General features: G+C 36.3%; 1 protein-coding gene and 3 long non-coding RNA genes across 4 annotated transcripts; 2 read left to right on the top strand and 2 right to left on the bottom strand.

Moving 5' to 3' along the window:
* Nucleotides 1-127: 127 nt before the first annotated feature.
* LOC122523296 lies at nt 128-11,538 on the bottom strand. Its single transcript, XM_043644969.1, has 4 exons — nt 10,110-11,538; nt 1,627-1,723; nt 1,078-1,393; nt 128-869 (listed from the first exon to the last, which is right to left on the bottom strand). The coding sequence occupies exons 1-4, from the start codon at nt 10,256-10,258 to the stop codon at nt 418-420; spliced, it is 1,014 nt and encodes a 337-aa protein (XP_043500904.1). The 5' UTR covers nt 10,259-11,538; the 3' UTR covers nt 128-417.
* Nucleotides 5,695-7,230, top strand: LOC122523297. Its single transcript, XR_006305277.1, has 4 exons — nt 5,695-6,053; nt 6,607-6,713; nt 6,808-6,927; nt 7,016-7,230. It is a non-coding gene; the product is annotated as an uncharacterized LOC122523297 (long non-coding RNA).
* Nucleotides 11,539-14,217: 2,679 nt separating the features above from the next.
* Nucleotides 14,218-19,940, top strand: LOC122523294. Its single transcript, XR_006305275.1, has 3 exons — nt 14,218-14,518; nt 17,308-18,031; nt 19,252-19,940. It is a non-coding gene; the product is annotated as an uncharacterized LOC122523294 (long non-coding RNA).
* LOC122523295 lies at nt 15,567-17,180 on the bottom strand. Its single transcript, XR_006305276.1, has 3 exons — nt 17,097-17,180; nt 16,906-16,993; nt 15,567-16,624 (listed from the first exon to the last, which is right to left on the bottom strand). It is a non-coding gene; the product is annotated as an uncharacterized LOC122523295 (long non-coding RNA).
* Nucleotides 19,941-22,188: the final 2,248 nt, after the last annotated feature.

The following is a 22,188-nucleotide window of genomic DNA, read 5'->3' as shown; positions in this document are numbered from 1 at the left end:
TTTGTTGTTGTTGTTTTATATATATAGATATATATATGTGCCGATGGGTTTTCTTTATGACCCTGATCTATGGCCCTGGCGGTTTTGTTTCTTCATCATTTTTTTAATAATTTTCTTTTTCTTTTCCTTTTTTTTCTCTTTTCTTTTCTTTTTATTTTTCTTTAAAAACGCCTCGCCGCGATCAGCGTTAAATTAGAACCGAGAGCACTGACGCTGTTGTTACTGTTATTGTTACTGTTATTGTTACTGTTATTGTTACTGCTGTTGCTGCCGCTGCTGCTACTGCAGCTGCTACTGTTGGCATTTCCTTTGTTGCCACCGCCGCTGCTGCCGCTGCTGCTGCTGCTGCTGCTTGCTGCTGCTACTGCTCGTCGTTGTCATCATCATCGTCGTAACGCGTTGGTCTATGCTGGTGGGTCACTTCTTACTCTTCTTAGAGGGCGGCTCCTGAACGTCTTGCGAGTCCTCGGTGTCCTCGCTATCCGTTAACCGTGGTGTATTATTGCTATCATCATTCTCATTCGTCGCGAGAGAATCGTTCGTGTCCTCGCTCGGCACGGCTACGGTTATGGGAGTGGCAGGCTTATCCATTGAATCCTCGTTGAAGGACGTGGTCGTGCTGTTCTCATCGATGGCCGCTGGGTCGATGCTGCCAGGCTCTTTACCGTTCGCAACTACTACAACGGCACCCTCTTGATTGCTGTCGTCCGATGGTTCAGTCGCTTCACCGTTGCTGGACGGATGCGAATTACCGTTTTCCGTCGAAACCGGTATACCCTCCAACAATTCTGGTTTTAATTCGCACGCGACGTAATGGGTCCACAGTGCCATCTCCACCCTGTGTGGGCTCCATGATTTACCATTTGACGCTGAAATTCACACAATCATTTTTGCACCTACTTATGTGTACGTTCTTATTATTTTTTTTTTCTCTTTTTTTTTCTTTTTCTATTTATTTGTTCTTTCTCCCTTCCCTTTTAACAAGCCCCACGCTCACATAAGAGACATCGAATTTTTGATTGTAGGGAATATATATATATATATAATATATATATATATCTATATATATATACTTACTCTGTTTGTTCAACCTGTCGACAGTGGTCTGAATGTGCTGAACAAATTTAAGATATTCCTTGGTAGTGTAATCTATTCCCTCGATCTCAGGTATCGCCATAAGACACTCGTCCGCCATGAATGGCGCACATTCTGGTGATGCGGCAGCAAGTAACGCCGATGCCATCGTAGTACCAACACCTTTTAAATTTGACAATGCGGTGATGGCCTGTTCCAAATTCGGAAGTTTTTTGAAAGCCTTCTTTGTCTCCGCCATTACGGCACGTGGTGTGTTCACTTTGATCAGGTATGAAAGTTGTGGATAATACTTTCCGCGCTGGAAGAACATAGAAAAGAAAAGAAAGAAAGAAGAAAAATAAAATAAAACGATAAGAAATAAACATGGTTTTTTGTTTTGTTTTTGTTTTATGAAGATTATTGTTGAAATTCACAAATATATAAGTGTGATCAGAAAAATATGGCGACGACACCACCGATGAATTGACTGACTGACTGACTGATTGATTAATTGATTGATTGATTGATTGATTTATTGATTGATTCACTCACTGCTTGTTTCCATTTCATTGCTTGTACCAATTCCTCGTGATTGAGATGAGCATCTTTTCCACGTGATTTTATCTTCTTCGGTAGTTCATTTTGATACCTGGCGAAAGAGGAAAATAAATAAAAAATTAAGTATAGTTTACGATGATCCCTCACATAAAGAGATAAACAATAAAGTTAGCAAGTATCGGTATACTAAGAATACTCATGGCACACGTATAATATGTATGTATATATATATATGTGTACGCGGAAAGAAGGGGTACGCGTAGAAATCAGAAATACGCGGAAGATGACGCAATTGTGTGGTCGAGTAGAATGCATGAAATCGTCGATTAGGAGTAACGCCGCGTAAAGTGGTTTCCTCGTATCCGGTTTGGGATCGAGGAACTGCGCGTGGAACAACTACGACGACACGACATGCACGTTTAAAAAGGACTATGACTAGTAACTATGTATACTTACATACTATCTTACTTTTTATCCAAGTTGTAATCAAGAATGGTTCTTGTTATCGGTTTAAAGTAGAAGGTTTTGCTGCATAATAACATTTTTTGCTCTTTTTTTAAAACTTCAACCGAAGGAATAAAAAGAAGGAATACGATACAAAGTAAGATAGAGTTCTTTTCTTTTTTTTGACAAATATTAGAGCAAAATTGTTTTTCTTTGTGTAATTTACATTGAAAAAGTATTTCGATCATTGTGTTCGCTCTAGTAATCTATTGGATTAATCAAGAATTTCAAATACGTTTTTCAATATTATAATATTTTATATTCTAATATCAATTAAACTTGGATAATTTTACATTGAATTACATTCAAATGCGGAATAAGTAATCATTACATTTTAGCAATCAAATAATCGTACGTGTCTAGAGAAAGAATGAAATTTCACATACAAAATTATGAAATTTTATAATATCTATATATTTTACACACCGTAGAAAGATTGATAAAAATGAAATATAAGAATAAAAAAAAAATAGAAAGCGTGTGAAGGAGAGGAGGACTCTTGGTAAAGTTTTATGCTCTTTAACCATCTCTGCAAAGAGACCGAGAAGTAACTCGCTCAGTAGACTATTCACAATGCGAACTGATAGTGTTAACTTCATAGTATCTGACAGGAAAATACGATGAACAAAGAAAGAAGGTATACTAACAGCTTAAGAAAACTCATAGTAGTTGTAATTGTGGTATAATAATAATAGTATAGTAATTATAATAGTAGTAGTATAGTGTGATGTAGTAATGGTAATGCAATAATTATAATAGTAGTAGTGTAGTAGCAGTGATGCACTAATTGTAATAGTAGTACAATAATTGTAACAGTAGTGGTGATGTAGTAATGTTATAATCATAGTTGAGTAATACAATAATTATAATAGTAATAGTGTAATAAACATAATATAATGATAACGATAAATAATAAGATGAGCCAAAAGTTGAAAGATGATATAAAGAATAAATAAAACTTGCACGAGAGTTTCTAATTGCAAGCTTACTTGTCTTAAAAAAGAGTGATTGATTTTTAAAAACGGATAGAAACTTTTGATTTACCCTCGCGTAGCATTAACGGAGACAAAAGGAAGAGAAACCAACGAGCCATAACGTTCGTTATATTGTCGTTCTAAGTTAACTTTCGAGGGGAACAAAGAAGATGAGATATTAGGTAAGAGGGATGAGAATTTGTTCAATTTTCTAACAACAAACGTTCGTTGTCGATGATTGTGAAAACGAAAAGATAAAAACCAAAAAGGAAAAAAGAACAATTTTAACAAAAAAAGAAAAAAAGAAAAAGAAATAGTATTAAAAGGGCCGAAAAGGGTCAGATATAAATTCTATGATAGAGGACTTGAATATAAAAAGAAAAAAAAAAAAAAAAGAAAAAAGAATAAAGTAGTTTCTTTCGAATCGTTTTTCCTTTCACGAGGCCAGTGAGCAAGCAAGCAAGCAAGCAAGCAAGAACGGAATGCCTTTTCAAGATAGAGCAACCGAGACTCCATTTTGAGAGGCGCGTTCACGGCTTACACAGAAAGCGAGAGAAAGAGAGAAAGAAAGAAAGAAAGAAGGAAAGAAAGAAAGAAAGAAAGAGAAAGAGAAAGAAAGAATAATTCCCTACAAAAACAACCTTGACACAATCAGCACACTAACGCTTCAAAACGAGGATTATGTCCCACGCTTCTCTTTGCGATATAGTGATTCAATCTGATCTAACACCAATACTACAGTACGTTGTATACTATAGTTTGAAAATTTATCATGTAGATATGTTTATAATATTATTAAAAAAATATTTTTTTTTTTAGAACATTCGTTATAAGTAATACAGTAATATGTTTAGCTATATTGTATAAGGTTGCGGCATAATTTTTTGGGTGTGCACAAAATTCCTAAGTCATTTTAAACAACATACTTATATTCTGCTATTATTATTATTATTATTATTATTATTACAATTATTACAATTATTTTATTATAATAAATGTATTATAAACTCTTCAAAATTTTTCAAATGAAATTGAACTTTTCTATTTTCTGAGCATAGGATTAAAGTATGTAAAACGTGTAATAAAAAAGAAGTTATGACTAGATTGGACAAGTGCGGATTGTATTAATAAAACAGTAAAATGTGGAAACCGATCAACATTGAAAGATGACTACCATTCTGTTGTTACGTAAGAAATATTGAAATTATTGCTTTAACTTCTAAAGACATTGGGGGCACCCGAAGAAATATTTGTTCAAGGATCAAGTTCGATCATTTCTCAATAGTTCTGCGCTAATCTATCAAAATTGTTTATATCGTTTTTAAATTTTACACAAAAATTTGGTATAAAAGCAAAAATACTAAAAGACGATGCGAAACGAGGTTGAAAATAGTTGTTGGTTAATCGCGATTGGCACTCAGCAGAGGAATTGACGGATGGTCGTTAGAAAGAGACAGACTGACAGATGGATGGATGGATGGATGGATGGATAGTAGATAGATAGAAAGAAAGAAAGAGAGAGAGGAAGAGAGAGAGAGAGAGAGAGAAACGTCGATATTCAATTACAGGCCATTTGACCCAAATATTTTGATCGGTTTAACGAACTCGGAAATCGACAAAAAACTAGTGGACAGGATCGGTTCTGCTTACTGGTGTTGCCGCCATCTTGCGAAACTTTTTTGGAAGAAGAGGGGGAAGAGAAAGAATAAAAAAATTACACGATATTTTATTCTATTACACATCGAGTAATTCTAAAATTATTGCAAACAAATTGACAAAAAAAAAATACATATTTGCATACGAATCAAATTCCTCGCTCAAGTTAACTCTACATTTATTCTGTTAAATAAATTAAATATACAACGGAACACACACTTTATACGAGCAAAAGAGAAAATTGAAAAAAAAAAAGAAAAGAAAAGAAAAGAAAAGAAAAGAAAAAAAAAGTGAAAAAATTGCAATGAAAGTATTAGAATTACGTGCCCATTCGAAATGTAACAATGCAGTCGCCTAAAAAAAATTAAGTGGTGTATTATAAACGTCCGAATAGAAGAACGGAACTTACAAACACAAACAACAAATCGTGTACGTGCGTTAGCATATATTTGAAAACGTTCGAATGAACAAACGAAATAATAAATCACAAAAGTTCGTGAAAATTGACTGGCAATAAAATAGAACAAATTAAAAATGAACAATGCGCCATTGGATCAATAATTATTTTCTTTTTTCTTCAGTCCGAATTTAAAGAAACACACAAGAAATCGAGCTATTCAAAAATGGCAGTGGCGTCGATGGTGGTGCGGTGGTGCTTATCGTACAACGGGGGGGATAAATATCACCATTTTTCTCTCTAAGATGAGTAAAAATGATTAATTTTTTTAATAAATTTTATTTTATTACTGCAATAATATTTACTATAATAAAATTTGTTTGTTAATACCATTAATTATATTACAACACTACCACTGCTGTAATAAAACAAAATTTTTGTTATAACTGTTCAAAAATTTCCCAGTAAATTTAATTATATATTATTCCACAAATTGAGAAAAAATAATGTGTAAATGTATTGGTATCCTTGAAGAGATTAATTTATTTTTGAGTATAGTTGTCTCGTCACTACTTTTCGAGCTGACGACGACAACGCTCATTAGGATATCCGTTCGGCTCTCAGCAGCCATTTTTCTCGCATGTAACATGTTTAAAGCCAGTATATCTCTTTATCAACATCGTTTGATTCATGTTCGTGCTCATGTAAGTATATATACATATATATATGTATGAATGTGTGTATACGCACATATATAAACTCAATGTGATAACTCTTGCAACTAGTTACTTTAAGACTAGCAGACTACTACTAACAGTAACAACAGTAGGACGATAACTACAGAATGAGACAAGAAGAAAGCTGGTACAAGGTGGGCCGAAAGTTCTAAGGTGATTTTAAAATTTAATTACTCCTCTTTCTTCGAGACTCGGTACGCTAATATCTTTAAATTATAAAAGATTTATTATGCTTGTAGCTTTACAATCATAACAAAAATTAGCCTAAATTGCCTTAAAACAGACTCATTAGTTTTCAAAACCTTCCAACAACTTTCGAGTCATCCTACATTTGTTGTCGAAGTAGAAAGTTCAAATCTAACGGTAAGAATTCTTTCTAATGTCGAAAGAAATCAAGTAAGGGGGAAAAAATAGGAGTTTCAAAATAAAAGAAAAAATATTTTTGTACTCGGTTGATAAGAAGCAAATCGCTGTTATCGACAAAGGTAATTGCCCATTAAACATTCTAATTAGAAAAGCAGATGTAGGGTTACGTTAACTAATTATATCGTTATATCCTGTATTAATTATTCACATTAGTAATATAAAAAGGCAAAATTGTTTTTTAAAATGTCTGAAAAATATCAATGAACACTGACATGAGAGTTCATTAAATTGTCGTTGAATGCACTTAACGACTTGGTATAACTGTGTTTTTTTGTTTTAGTTTATCGCTGTATGTGTAACGGGCTCTCAGTTGATGTTCGCTTTCGTTTAATTCTTTTACATCAGCTGATACAGTAAAAACCGTTTATGCATGTGTATTTCTGCTGTGTATGTAATGATATAAACGAAGTCATATTTTTAATATTTTTTTCTTCGAATTTTTTTTTATTTCCATATTTAATCAAGTTTAATTTTATAACAGGAAGCATCGTTCGGAAGTAAAAGCGATTCGATTATCATCATTAACGTTATTGGCATCGTCGTTAGGTTCTAACCAAACGTTGATCGTTCGTTCCAAAGAGGGAGAGAAGGAGAGGAAAGGGTAAGGAAGTAAAAAAAAATGTATGGAGAGAGCGTTAATGCAGAATTTAACGAAGGCTCCACAACCTGCTTTTAATTAATTAAAGCAGACGTGACGACGCCACTAGAATTGAAGCTCGAGTTCTCGTGAAGCACACAACGGACAACGACGACGATGCGTACACGCGACGTGTCCTCATCACGAATATTCGTGATGTCAAGAATGGTTCTAATTTCCATTTGGGTTGCTAACATATATTTTATATTTTTATCTTTTTAAAGGTCGCAAACCGAAAGGAATTTATTTTTTTTTTTTTTTATGAAGAAGTCGCAAAACAAAAATGAAATTTTGTTGTTTTCGTTATCAAAAGATTGCGAAAATAAATGATCAAACGTTTTTTGTAAAATCCACGTCGATCCTGATCATCGGATTCGTTTATATTCATTGTCATTCATGATTGGTCGATTGTGAATTATTTAAAAGCGCGGGTAATTTAAATATCAATAGTCGAGTATAGTTACGTGAAAATGATTGTTTTGTAGAAAGTAGAAACACGTGCGCTTACATTGATGGAGAAGAAGTAGAGTGTGGTAGTAGTCGTAGTGTAGTAATAATAAGAGCAGGAGTGGGAGGTTAAGCTATTTCGATAGTGGAGGTGGAAGAAAAATGACGAAAGCTAAGCGCAAGAAAAATACAATTCTATGAGTGAGATTAATAAAAAAGAAAAATATACTTCGCATATTGACAAAAACGCGAATGGACGACTTTGCAATAGTAAAAACCGAAGAAAAGAGATCACGTGTTACTCGATAAAAAAAAAAGATTAAAATGTTTGCAACCATTTAAAAAAAAAAGGTAAGAGCGACGCCATGAAATGCGAGTACGAGGCACATGGCACGTAGCCCACGAACCGAAACACGTCTTCGAACGAAAAAACTTCACGTTTCAACAAAAATTTGATTGTATTAATTTAAAATAATTCACAGGAAGGAAAAAAAAATATTTTCTAAAAGTTTTCCCCTAAAAAAAAAAAAGAAAAAAAAAGCAAATTCAATAAATTTTTAACTTGGTATACGAAAATGGAGACCGATAAAAAATACCGTTTATCGTTACTTGAAAAAACAAGAAATAAAAAAAAAATACGACCGTTTGCATACACAAGCTACTGATGTGAGAGAAAACGAGGAACACCGGTAAAAATAAAAGACCAAAACAAAAGGAGACAAAAAATTAAAAATGCGTGGAAGCACAGACACGAGTTTCGCGTTCTAAAGTATTCCCCACTCCTTGTTTTCTAACTACCCCCGCCATTTCTTGACACAAAGAAAAATCAAAAGAAAAATATGAAAACTTGGATAGTAATATCTTTAGTTTTAACTAATTTTTAATAAATTGTCTTCATTGTGAAGAATTTTTAGTATTATACACATGTACGTGTACACATAAAAGATTTAATCAAGAATATAGTACAGTGAAAGAATTAAAAGTTATTAAGAATAACGAATGAGAGTATAGATAAAGAAAGATAGATATTAAGATGAAGAAAAGAGGAAGAGAAAGAGAAAAAGAAAGAGAAGAAAGAAGAAAGGTTCATTAATTGTAGCACAGGCTGCTGCTGCTGCTGCTGCTGCTGTTGGTTGTATTGGTGACGTTGGTAGTAGTGTATGTAGAAGTGGTAGTGGAATGGTGGTAGGGGTATGTAGAGGGGGAGGAGCCGAGGTAGAGCGCGTTCGCGCGACGCCGTGAAAGCGACGGGTCGGTCGGGACTCTTTTGCGAAGGCCTTGTTGCCAGTTCTCTCTATCTCTCACGCAGTACGAACGATTCGTTCAAAAATCCACAATAATACAACAATGGAAATTCATTCGCTATAGGGTTGTCGCGCCAAATTTTTGTCAAAGTATTTCTTTTTATTTTTTTAGCTGAATTTATTTTTCTCCCCTCCCTTATCTTCTTTCATTTTCGTTTAATTTAATGTAATACATAAATTAGGTACAACTGTTGAGATCTGTTCGTAACAAAAGTTATTTAAAAAATTGAAAATAATACGGTATCAAAAAAAAAAAAAGGAGAAAGAAGCAGCGCGTGTAACGCCCTTATGCTAGACGATGGAATAACGGCAACGTCGAGAGCCGAGCGTCGATGAGTCGGCACGAAAATTCCGACGCAGGGAGAATGGGGAACTACTCTGCCCGCTTACTTGTTTGCTAGCTGGTTGGTTGGTTCATTTGACGCGCGCGCGTTTTTTTAATTTTTGAAATAACGAGAAATCAACCGCACAACAACAAAATGTACAAATAAAAAAATAAGATATATAGAATAGTATTTTTTACGTGTAAAAAAGAAAAGCCCTGGTCTTTTATAATGATAATAACAGAGAAGAATTGAATGTGGGAGTGAAACAGATAAATGAATGGATAGAGAAAACGAGAAAGAAAGAGCGACATCGTCCATCGATCACGAAACGTCCGAAGAGACGTCTGTTAGAAGAGCCACGTGACGTGCCTCTCTCCGGGTTGGTTGGACGAAGCGCGGTCACGGCTTTCGAACCGATCGTGCTATCTTCCTCCTAACCCCTCTTCGTTATTCCACCGCTCCCTTATTTTCTGTAACCAAACTACTCTCGCTGTAAAGTCTCGAGTCAGATTATAGTCGTCGATCAAAATGATACGAGAGGTAAATACGCTATCTAGGATCAAGTAGCAGTAACGACGACAACGACGACAACGACAACGACAACGACGACGACGACGACGACGACGACGACGACGACGACGACGACGACGACGACGACGACGACGACGACGACGACGACAACAGCAGCAACAGCAGCAGCAGGAGCAGAAACAGCAGGCAGGCAGACAAGGGGGATCGTGGTGGCGAACACGCACAGTTCGGTACGCGCTGGCAACTGGCGCGCCACGAGTTCATTGTCCCGTGCGTGCCCGCCGATGAAGCCCCTCAACCAAAAGGAGGGCCGGTGTGTCGGCTCTGTAAACTTGAGGCACTCGAAGAAATAGAGAATGCTGTTCGTCGGGAATAGGGGGAAGAGAAGGAAAAAAGAAAAGAGGGTTAATAAGAAAAAATAAGAAAGAAAAAAGAGATAAAGAGAGAAGTAGGGATACATAAGAGAGATGGAGAAAGAAAGAGACAGACAGAGATACAAGAGTCGTGTCATGACGGGTCGTCTTTGCAATTAACTTACCAATTATCCAACTTGATCAGTTCTTCTGGTTTTTTCGTCTTTCGTTCGGCCTTAAGCCTGAGCGCCTGCGGATACAATTTCAATACGTGCTCGAACTGATTTGCCGTACCCCTCGTAAAGAAAGCTGATGAATCTTTCGCGGAAGCCATTGTGATAACTAAGCTTCGTAGAACGGCCGTTAGGGCGCAGCGACAGCGCCTCCGAGTAGCGCACCCGTCTCCGTCGCTTCACTTCCTTCACGCCACAACTCTCTCTCTCTCTCTCCCTCCCTCCCTCTTGCCCTCTTCCTCTCTTCCTTCGACCTTATCTTTGTCTCCTACTATCTCTCCCCTTCTTCGCACGTAACGTCGGTGTTTGTCACACACCGTAATACGTCTCTCTCACTCTGCTGCTTATTCGCTTTCAACTCCAGAGCTGTGTTTACCGTCCTTCTCGCTCTCACGTTTCTCGATACTGTATCTCTCTCTCTCTCCTTCTGTCTTCTCTTTCTCTCTTTCGCGCTCGCACCTCCGTGCACACCAACCCTCCTCCCACCGCGGGAGAGGACCACGCGAGAAATCCTATTTTACCCTCTGCCTCGTTCAAATTCTCTCGGTTTCACCGGCGGCGGTGATACGCGACACACGCGTGGGACGCGTTCGCAAAGAGACACGCGCGCGCGCACACACACTGTATCGACGAGAAAAAGAGAGGACGTGACGACGACACCACCACGACAACTCTGCTACGACTGTTAAGACGGCGATGACGACGAATAAAGCACGTCAGCCGAACTTAACTTCGTTCTGTTTCGTTTAATTTCGTTTCCGTAGCCTTTGTGATAAATCCTCTTTTCTTTCCTCTCGTAGCAAGCTTTTCTTTCCTTTTTATTAAATAAAAATTCTTCTCAATCTCTACTTCCCTTTTCTGCTAACACAATACCTCGTTGTATCTTTTTTGCTTTCTACGTGTCTCTGCTTTTCGATCGGTTCTCTCGAATGCGCCTGTTCACCAAGCAAATAAGCGCACAATAACTCGATATCAAATACGTGTTCAAATAGAATAATATATCTTTGTCTCTCTTCTGATGATAGTCGTTATCATTTAACTAGACTTTAAAATGAGTAGCAAAGTCAAGTCAAATCTAGACGACGATGACGCGACGAGAGACAACTAACGACTACGAAGAGACGACGAGAACAACTAAACCGACACGAGGAGAGTGCACAGACACTGATGAGAGAGGAGGAACGCGCTAAGCTGATCAGGGTAGGTAGCGGAACGAAGTCTTGCGCGTACCCTAGTCAGGGAAAATCACCGTGGTTACAAACCAAGAGCTCGCCTTCGAACCTCGTTCGACTGTCCCGGGTGGGGAGTCGCGACTCGACGTCGCCAATAGGGAGCAGCACCGCTCGGCATGTTTCTCCCTCCTCCCACCGACTCTATCCTCCCTCTTTCCCTTTCTTTCCCCCCACCCCGACAACTCCAACACACCTCTCTCTCTCTTTCTGCTCCAGCTGTCGTCGCGTCCTTCCACCACTCTTTCCTTCCACTACCCCTACCACTCCCTACTTTATCTCTTTCTCTCTCTCTCTTCCTCTGTTATTTTAACCAAAAATTTTCGTTACTACTAAACTACTACTAGTAGACTACGCACGAACGTCCATGTAACATCACTTTGAAGAGGAAATAACTCTGGCGATAATACTAAACTGATACTCGATATTACCTTCTCAACAATTCTATGAACGTGCGCAGCGCAGCGCAAGCCTTGACGTTGGGCGACCTCAGTGGCCAGATTATAACGTTCTCTTCTCTTTTAGAAAACCTATTACTTTTATATTCAAATATCATTTTCTAAATTTATTTCATATATTATATTCGAAGGAATTAGATTTTTTGGTTGTATATATATTTTGCTTTAATTCCCTCGTGCATCCAATAGAAAAAGAGAGAGATAGACTATGTGTACGAAGAGCGCGTGCGAATCCCGGGCCGGATGTACGCGCGAAGTAACGTGTCGCCCTGATCCCCACTCTGGGGCTCCTCTCTTCGTATTTCCCCCACCATTCTCTGTAGCTCGACTCTCCTCTTTTTATCTTTCTCTCTCTCTCTTTCTGGTTCTCTCTCTATACTGTGTACGCACGCTCGAGAGAAACCGAGCGGCGTACTTCGATCGGTCGCCGCGGGGGACTACTCAGCCGCGTTCACTCTTCTAGGGGTGCGGAGCAATGTGGTGGAGGCTTCCTCTTCGTCCTATTTACTCTCTCGACGAGATCGTTCCATCGGTTGTGTACCCGCATCACCAGGACACTCCGTACCGACGCAACGTTGCTTTTTGCGTTAACAATTATTTCTTTCTTTCTCTCTCTCTCTCTTTTCTTTTTTATCTTTTTCTTATAAACGGAAACATTACAGCTGGCACATATATACAATATACAGCTCTCTTTATATATACGTAATACGTATATATGAATGTATATACCCCAGCACATATATGTGTATATCTACAGGAAGGACGACTCGCATACCACTCGTTTACTTGGCCTCCGATCTATGGCCGTATTTCAAAGCGAGCGACGAGAACGGATAACGAGAGTTAGAGAGAGAAAGAGACAGAGATATAGATAGAGGTCGAAGCTGCTTGCTGCTCGTTCGTTCGTTTCGAAAAACGGGAACGCGCCACAGCAGGCTACGCGCAGTGCCGATCGCTCGCTCGTTCTCTCCTTCGGTCGTTCCAACTTCGGTTATTTTCGGCCCTCTCCGGTCCCCCACTCTCGCACCACTCGCAAACTCTGGCATCGACGAGCCGACTCTCTCCCCGTATATCGTTCCACACTCCCTTCCAGCACGCCCCCTTTTCCTATCTATCTGTTTCTATCTCTTTCTCTCTTTCTCCTTTTACTGGTGGATAAGGATACACAACGTCGGCGACGGCGATGACGATGACGACGACGACGACGACGACGACGACGATGATGACCAAGAAATCGCACCTTTATTTCGCTACGAAACGTATTTCTCTTATCGTAGTATCCTTTTGACTCTGTTTTTCTAATTGTTTTTCAACCTTATTTTTCATCCTTTTTTCTTTCTTCTTTTTCTTCTTTTTTTTCCTCTTTTTCTACATTTCGTCGTTTATTTCCTTGCCTAGGCTAAAGCCGTTCAACGGCAATGCGCGTCAGCCGACTCTCGTCGATCCCATTGCCTTCGTCCAAGCCGAGATCGATATTAATACCGGCGGGGCTAGAACGTACCGTCGTCGTCATAATAGACTTATACTCTCTCTATCTCTCTTTTTCTCTTTCTTTCTATCTACCTATCTATCTATCTGTATGTTCCAATAACACCAAACAACAACAATAACGATCATTCTCTTACATCTACCTTTATACATACTTTAATTATTTTAATAGAAATTCTTTTCTCCTGACAGTAATACAAATAAAAATGATTATGAACTAGGCATATAAATCCCAAAATTTAGTTTAAATATTTTATTGTTTTGTATTTTTGTTTTTTTTTTGGACGATTAGATTTTACAAATCTTCTTTTACATTACACAAGTGTTAGTAGATGTTCTAAGCACGAGGGTTGATTCACGAAAGAGTTGCCGAAGTAAATTCTTGCATACATGCATAAAAAGTACTTTGAGTTTACTTGCTTGTACGCACGCATGCGCGTCAGTAGTCACATGACTTAATCCCTGCAAATGGGGTCGCGGAATGATCGACCCTCTCTCGGTCGCATTCTACTCGGAGCGTTTTTCAAAAAGTTATCGCTCTTTCGAAACATCTCACGCAGATAACGTAGTCTGATATAAACGGATGGCACGATTATTTCCAGACCGGATGTCAGGACCGTTGCGAAACGTGCGATTACTTACGGAATTTCTTATTAGTTAGTAAGACGCGTGATAGTATTCTCGCGGGATTTTCAACCATCGAAATATCCGCCGACCCTTCTTAAAGTTTCATTAATAAATTCTTCTTAAGATTAAAATTAATAGGTCCTTCGTTGAAAATGTTCTCGACTCTTATGAAAAATGAAAATGAGTAAAATTATTACAGTACTTTTTTTAACGATTAATATATTTTGAAAATTCTATGCATATCTTTATTTTGCAATATTTATATTATATAAAATACATTTGTAAATATATATTATAACTATAAGGTTTTCTGAAGCATTTGAAAGGATCAACTGAATCGATCGTCAGTAAGTCTGTCGCGCGAATAAATGTATTATACAATGTTTCGAAGGACATGGAGTGCATATCGTTTAAACGCATGCGCAAAAATGGGATGCGCGCTTGTCGGACATTATAATTGGTCGTTCGCTCGCATTTAACGTGAAAAAACAGAAGAGTGTCGTCGGTGGTGCGATACGTAGCAAGTATCGTCTCGCTTTGGTCTATAGTCCAGCTTATTGTTAGTATTGCTACTGATCTACTACATCTTTATTTTATTACTCACACTAGTATTGCTATTGTGTAACTGTAGTACACAGTTACTGGACTACTACATCTTTATATTACTACACTACTACTTTACATTTTTATCTACCATAGCGCACTAACATTACTACTACTCTTATAGCTGCTATCACACAGTTACTGAACTACACAGTTTTATTTTACTACCACAACTTTACTACCATTACTGCTACTACATCGCTACTACTTTTGTGTTTGCTAACGTCGGCATACACCAACACATACATATATGTACGCTACGTCAGCATACACTACCACCACAGCAGCATCGCTGTCGCCCATTACGGCTGCTCGATGCAGCCAAGAGCGAACAGGCAGGCCTGTACGTAGTATACTCGTGGAAAGTACCGAACGTGCTGCCGGCTTATTCCTCAGTAACTTTCCATCGTATCGAGCGTAAACGAAGAAAGTTTTACCAAAGCAATGCGACAAAAATAGGAAAAATCATAAGAACTATATGGATATATTTTTTTATTACTTTTCTTTCTTTTTCTTTTATAATATATCTGATTAATTATTTTACTTTTTTTTTTTTATTATCCGCCAGGCAAATATAACGTCCCAACGTGTAGATGTTATTCATTGAGTTACAAAGTAGAGAAACTATTAAACAATTTAAAATTGTCTACAGTTCTTTTCAAAATCCTAAGCTTTGAACAGTATTAAAAACTGTCCCGGTATATCTATCTAAAGAATAACAGGAAAAGGTAAACGAATGGAAGACACTAAAGGATGAATTGTTAGGTTAGAAAGTTTTAAGCTCAATGGGTCTGCCTGTATAGTATGCTTACAATTGTTCCTCTTGCTTGCTAAGTAGATGGCGCTAGATGCGCACGATTAATGGTGGGGATCTTAATAGCAGATGGCATTCATTTTCATTGCTTTATTCCATCGTTTTCTAGGGATGAAGGTTATTTTTTTTTAAATTATTTATTCAAGGAAAAGAAAAGAATTGTACGATTGTTGTCAAAGACATAAATCAAAGAACAACACTGTCCAATTCTATTTTAAAGACATTAAGCGTCCTTAAAAGAGTAGAATAGAGAATTATCAGAGAATACCCGATTTCGAAGTTTCGAAAAAAATTACCTGCAGGAAAAGGAAAGGCCAAAGGAGGGCACGTAAAGGAAGAGAAGGTAAGGATAGGGGATAGGAAGAGGGGACGGGAACTTGGTTTTCCTCTCGAGCCGATACTACTAGTGTTGCTGTTGCTGTTACTGCTGCTGCTGCTTACCGAGCAGGCCGAACCGGGCAGACGGCCATAAGCCTCTCAATATGGCCGCCGAGACTCACCGTTATGCCGTAGAGAGCATCGTCGAACGGAGCCCTCGTGCCCCTTATACAAAAGAGAGAGGCCGGACCCCCTCTGTCCCTCGAGCGTTTGAAATTCAACCCCAACACACTGTTGGCCGCTCTGCTGCTGCTGTTTCTGCTCTTGCAGGGTTGCCAGATTGCCAGATTGTCAGGACACGCAGTGGTATTGGCTTGAGCTGTTATGTATATATATATACATAATGTGTATATACATTTATACATAGTATATATATTTCTATAATATGTACGTGTATATAAGCGTACACCAATAATAACCTAATCTCACGTACAACCGAAAAACGTCGGCTTGGACTGTGTGTTATCGGTCATGGTAAACCGCAGACTACTGTGGTACTACTCTAAACCATGGAGAATCCATGGTTACGAGACATTATTTTATTTTTCCTCCCATTTTTTGTTAATCTAAGGGACTGATTCGTTGTCACGTTTCGACTGTATATCCAACAATTTTTTTGATTATTTTTCTAATTGTTGTTTAGCCTTATCGGGGGTTTTTCTTAAAATTACTTTTGTGAAGATTATTTAAATGAACTAATAATAAAGACCATTGCTAATACGAATATTATATATAAATATTATTAAACACTTTGGTGTGTTGCTTTTTAAAGAGAGATCTATAGTTCGTTAATTATCCATTGTCAGCAACAGGTCGACCTCGACATCTACGACGACCTCGTTCAGAAGTTCGACCACGCTTGATGAAACACTATCAAAATAATTTAAATAATATTAATATATGGTTTCTCTCTAAAGTCATATGAACATTTGTTTTCTTACATTTTAAATCACTAATAGTAAAGTATTTAAAAAATTCATATCCAAATTAATTTTCTTAAAATTTGTAACATTTGTACAAAATGTTTCCAAATTCATAATTTTTCAAACATTGATATTTCAATTAGTAAAATAATCAATCGGACCTTCAGTAATAATTAGTAAATACTATTTCAAAGTGATTGACCCTCGTTATGGGTTTTTAATTCTCACCTCCCCCTTTTCTCCTCATATCACGTATATATTTACATACATATTACGTAACGCCGATCGATAGCTCGTCCCATTTCAAGCAAATTAACTAAAAAAGAACGTTAACTCTTAAACAAAAAAGTAACATTTGCTTACGTAAGATCCCCAACTCATAAACACATGCAAACACATGTACTTTATATACCACTTACATTCCCCATTTTTATTGCTATATCACAAACATTTCTCACCATATTTAACTGTGGGAATTTTTCACCATACATGTATACCTAATTCGAAATTGGCGCATTTTATAAAATATCACGGCGCGACGGATTGAAAAAAGTTGAGATCTATAACGAGTAATTTTTTAAAAATATCCTCAGCATCAGCCTGTTTCTTTTTTTTTTATCTAAACAATAGAAACATAAGACGAGGAAGAAGAAGAGGAAGAAAAAGAAATGCAAAAGAAATCTAGAAATAGAAAAGATAGTAAAAGGGATAATTTAGATGATTGAATGACAATGATAGAAGTTGAGAACTCGTTCTTTCTTCCGCGAATATCTTTGCTTTCAACGCGAGGAACACGTGCTTCGAATGTTTTCTGCTATATGGCATTGTCGAGAAGTTGACATGTGGGCCACACGAAGCGACGACGATACAACACAACAACAAACAACACAACGATGAAGAAGACGATGACGATGACGACGACGACGACGACAACGACAATGTGGTAAAGAAACATACGAGGACACTAAACGAATAAGTGAAAAAGAGATAAATGCGTAAAGTCAGAGAGCAAGAAAGAGAGAAAGAGATAGAAAGAGCTTGGACTTTACCGTGAGCCAATCCAAGCTGTGACCTTGAGGAGCTCTAGAAAGAGAGATATATTTAGTCGTGAGCGGATCGAGTTGGCTGCCGCCATAGCTTGTGTGCCTACTCCTTTTGCATTAGTATAATATATATGTGTATGTGTAGTAGTAGCAGCGTGTAACTGACATGAGCTGTGGTTTAACTGTGGCTTGTGTGCTTGATTCTATTGCATTAGTATGTGTACGTACTTGTGTGGATTTGTGTGCGCAAATAGCGTGTAACTAAACTGTACTATAGTTGTAGCTGTAGCTGCTGTTGCTGTAGTCACTGGGTTGGTACTTTCTATATCTATGTAGTACTTTTTCTTTCTTTCTCTCTTTTTCTTCTATTCTCTTCTCTTTCTATATACAAGTTCTAACTTCTCAAGAGTCCCTATTTCTCTCTTTTTCTTTAGAACGTAGAACCTCCGTACTAAACGTGAATAATAACTTTGGAACAACCGCTAGATGTGTTTTTCAGGAGGCACGCTTCCGTGAATATAGGATATCTGTGTTTATGTATGTTTGTGTGCGCTACGTGACACGTGAGATTGAAATATATAGCTAGGTGTACGTAAATATATATATATATATACGGTTGGTGTGAGAAAAAGTTTCATTTTTGAATATTTGATGTTAGTAATTAAAGAAATATCACAGTTTGTATAGAAATATTTTGTAGAGATACCGAATTTTGAAAATGTTTCGCAATTTTTAGTGCATATAGATATATGTGTGTATGTTTGTTATCAAAGTTCTTTTTCCTTAAAACTTGTAGTTAATTTAAATGGAGATTCGAATTTTACGTTAATAAACATACCGGTTCCATTATTTAGTAGATAAATCTGTCGGCCATGTTTGTTTCATAAAATTTCAATAACCAACCCGCGAAATTCCAAAAACGAGAGAGACTCGACGAGGACATTCTAAAGTAGACAACTAGTTTACCACTACCCAGTGTTCACTGTCTTCTTTTCTTAATCTTCCTTCGAACGAAGTGCAAATGACATTCCGGAATTCTGCACGGTCAAGTTTAATATATTGCTTGACCGGTCACGTGCATACTCCTGTGTTTTCATGTGCATCCAATTTACATCTGTAATTATTCAATTTTATATTTATTTAAGTCATTATCATACAAAAAAAATAGCTCAAAAATTTTTGTATAATTAATTAAATTGATTTATCAATTATATTCTTTTGATTCCTCTTCTTGAATATCCAGTCTTTCGTAAATGGGATTGAAATTTGACGAATTAAGCTTGCAATTGTATATTCTGGGAAACAAATTAGCCCCGAAATGATTGACAAAGAGAAACTGATTTTTAAAATGAGCTACGAATTTTGGATACATCTAAAAATTATTGACCAACTTCGTAATATTTGATTAATTTAGGTATTACCAATTTTCATGAAAAAAAATTTGTAATATTTTCATAAAACAATTATAATTGAATTATTAACTTGGCCGATCAAAGAAACGCGTTACCTTTACTATGTATTTGGCTTTTAGAAAAGGTCAACGATATGTTAAACGAACAACCCAGTGACAAGAGAAACCTAACAGCAGTTCTCCTTGGTTGCTTTTGAAATACAACGACGATGAGGACGATGACGACAATGACAACGAGTCATGGGATACTCAAACTTACTCGGCCCAATTTCCGTGAAGCTCTCAAGCGTTACGAGGCCACTGGGCATTCCTAAATTACAGTTGGTACTTCCGCCACCTAGTATCTACGCTGTTAATCTACAGTATGTTCCATGAACTCGACGTAAGTGTGTTTCATTTTACTATCTATCGAGGAAAAATACAGGAAACCTAGAGATGAGAATATTGTCGAGCTTAGATATACGTAAATGGAATTGAATTACAATTTTTTTTATCTTAATATTAAAACATAGTATATATTTCTGATGGAAAAGTATATTTTTTAATTGAACATAATGCAAACCAAGATTAGAAAATTTTACTGCATGGGTATGACAATCAATAAAATCTGGCACTTAAAATTATTTGCTACTTAAAAGTTACATGATCACCTGCAATCTTACTAGGTTCTTGTTTCACTGTAATATCAATTATTTTTGCCATTTTCTATCATACCATATCGTTTAGTTCGAAAATTATATAGTAAACTCTTATTCGAGGTAAGAAGTAGTATATATTAGAATTGTTATTTATTAAAAACTTAAAAGTATCTCGAGAGTCAAATAATAATTAATTACACTAATATTTTCGAAATATTAATCAACCTTATAAAAAAAAGAAACAAACAAATGACTTATAAGCTCATTGAAAATTTTTCATAATTCAGTTCTGTTTTTCTTTTTTAATTAAAAATAATTAATTGTTAAATTTTCGCAGGATATTATTTTTCTTTCTTAAATTTTTTGAAATATGAATGACCTTTTCCTCTTTGTTCTTATTTAAGCTCTTCCAATATGGAGTTTCATAGTATCCTTTAAAATTGATCTGCAAAATATCGGATAATCCGCATCGCGATTTTCCGAACCATTGATACACGGCTCGACGTAGAAAGGAGAACGGAGGAACGAGTGGGTGTGAGTTTCCGTTTAACCCTTTACACACGCGTTACACATGATATGGCACGCGGTGAAGTGAGTCCCACGGAAGAGAAACGACGAGGACGATGACGACGATGACGACGATGACGACGATGACGACGACGACGACGACGACAACCGACACGGCGGGTCTTTTTAAATCTCATCTATGTAACACTACGAGATATTTTAATTAAAATCTATCCTTTTATCTCTCTCTCTCTCTCTCTTTAACACGTAAATTCAAACCATTTTTCAGAATAAATTTAATTCGTTAACATGAAACAGGCTATTTGAAAAAGGAACGAAAAAATTCTCGAAAGAAAAAGAACAAGAATTAAATTATTTAAACACGTATGAACAAAATATTTAAAAATAATACGCGTACGGAGTAAAAGGTCTTGAACCTATTGAAGAAATAATTTTGTTTTTCTCGATCATAAATTAACGTTTGTTTTTCTATGTTGTATCAAAACTTTTGGAATGGATTAGGCTTTAAACTATTCAACCAACTCTCGTAATTATTTATTTGCTTGAATGATCATAAATTAAAGATGAATTAATTGAAATGAAACGGCACGTATATGTAAAAGAAAAGAAATTTACGAATAAAAGTATTTGCAATAATAACAAAATATTTATTTAAATAATAATAGCTTTTTTACTTGTATAAAAATAATTTAGTTATGGATAAATGAATTAATAGCTACGCCTATAATAAAAATAAAATTATCGATGAGCGATTTGAAATAAAATAATAAATTATAAAAAAAAAACTTGATAAATCGTAATAAAAAAAGAAAGAAAATGAAGATATGATTGGATGCCCGTAACAAAGAACATTTTTATTCGTGATAGGAGGTACGGCCCTGATGTGGCGAAGGGGACCTCCGAGAGATCGATATCTTGACTTTCCATTGCGCGAGCGTTGGGAACTCGTAAAAGTTGAAAATTCAGGTAGTCGTATAGGATTATACAGGGTAAACCTAAAGTTTCTGCCAATAATTCTTGTCATTTTCAAAATTAACTGTTTTTTTTTCCTGACTTTCTAAATTGAAAACTTTTTGTCGACAGTTTAAAAGAACGATCATAGCTTGTAAAATTACAGGTCAGAGTATAAGCCCAAGTCACAGGGGCCTAAGAGAAAAATTTGAAACAACGAATTAATTAATTTTTTAAATTATCTAAGAAATTTTGGCCCACCCAGTACCTGGAATATTATTTCTTTCTCTCTTGTTTTCTCTCTGTTTTTCTATCTCTTTTTGTTTCATCTCTTTCTTATTCATTTAAAGCTGAAGATTCTAAGATACCCACGTATATTACGTATTTATTAGTCACGTAAGTCCGCTGTGCGTCACGTTTACTTCTCTTCATTCCAGCCTTGGCAATCTCTCTTAAGTTCTTTTGGCTCGTATTAGTTTCTTCTTTAAGCTACGAATTCCAAAAATTTGATTTCGAAAAGAACTTCAAGGTGAGTCAGCGGCCATTTTTAAGAAGAACGAACATTATTCCAAGGAATTCATTTGAAATTATTTTCATAGAAATTTTAATTACGACGTTAGATTATACCTCTTAATCAAATTTATTTCTTAACAATACGTCATAGTATTAAAAAATATATTGTTACGATTGGAAAATAAACATTCGTTGTTTAAGAAAAATAACAGGCGAATGTGAAAATGTATTAACTTGAAATCCGAACAAACGTTTCTATTAAATATAAGTAAAATTTGTTTATCTCAGAAAATAAACAATAAAAATAATTTATTTTAAGCGAATATAGAGAATTTGTTTGAATGTTTTCATTTTCTTTCTATCCAAGATTCTATTAAAATTTCTCGCGTAGGACTGAGGAAGGATTCATGAAAATTTATTTCGATTG

This window comes from Polistes fuscatus, unplaced genomic scaffold (assembly GCF_010416935.1).
Source record: "Polistes fuscatus isolate 324 unplaced genomic scaffold, CU_Pfus_HIC Scaffold6, whole genome shotgun sequence".
Taxonomy (NCBI): Eukaryota; Metazoa; Arthropoda; class Insecta; order Hymenoptera; family Vespidae; genus Polistes; species Polistes fuscatus.
Note: the sequence above shows the minus strand (reverse complement) of the source record. Positions and strands in the feature narration are given on the sequence as shown.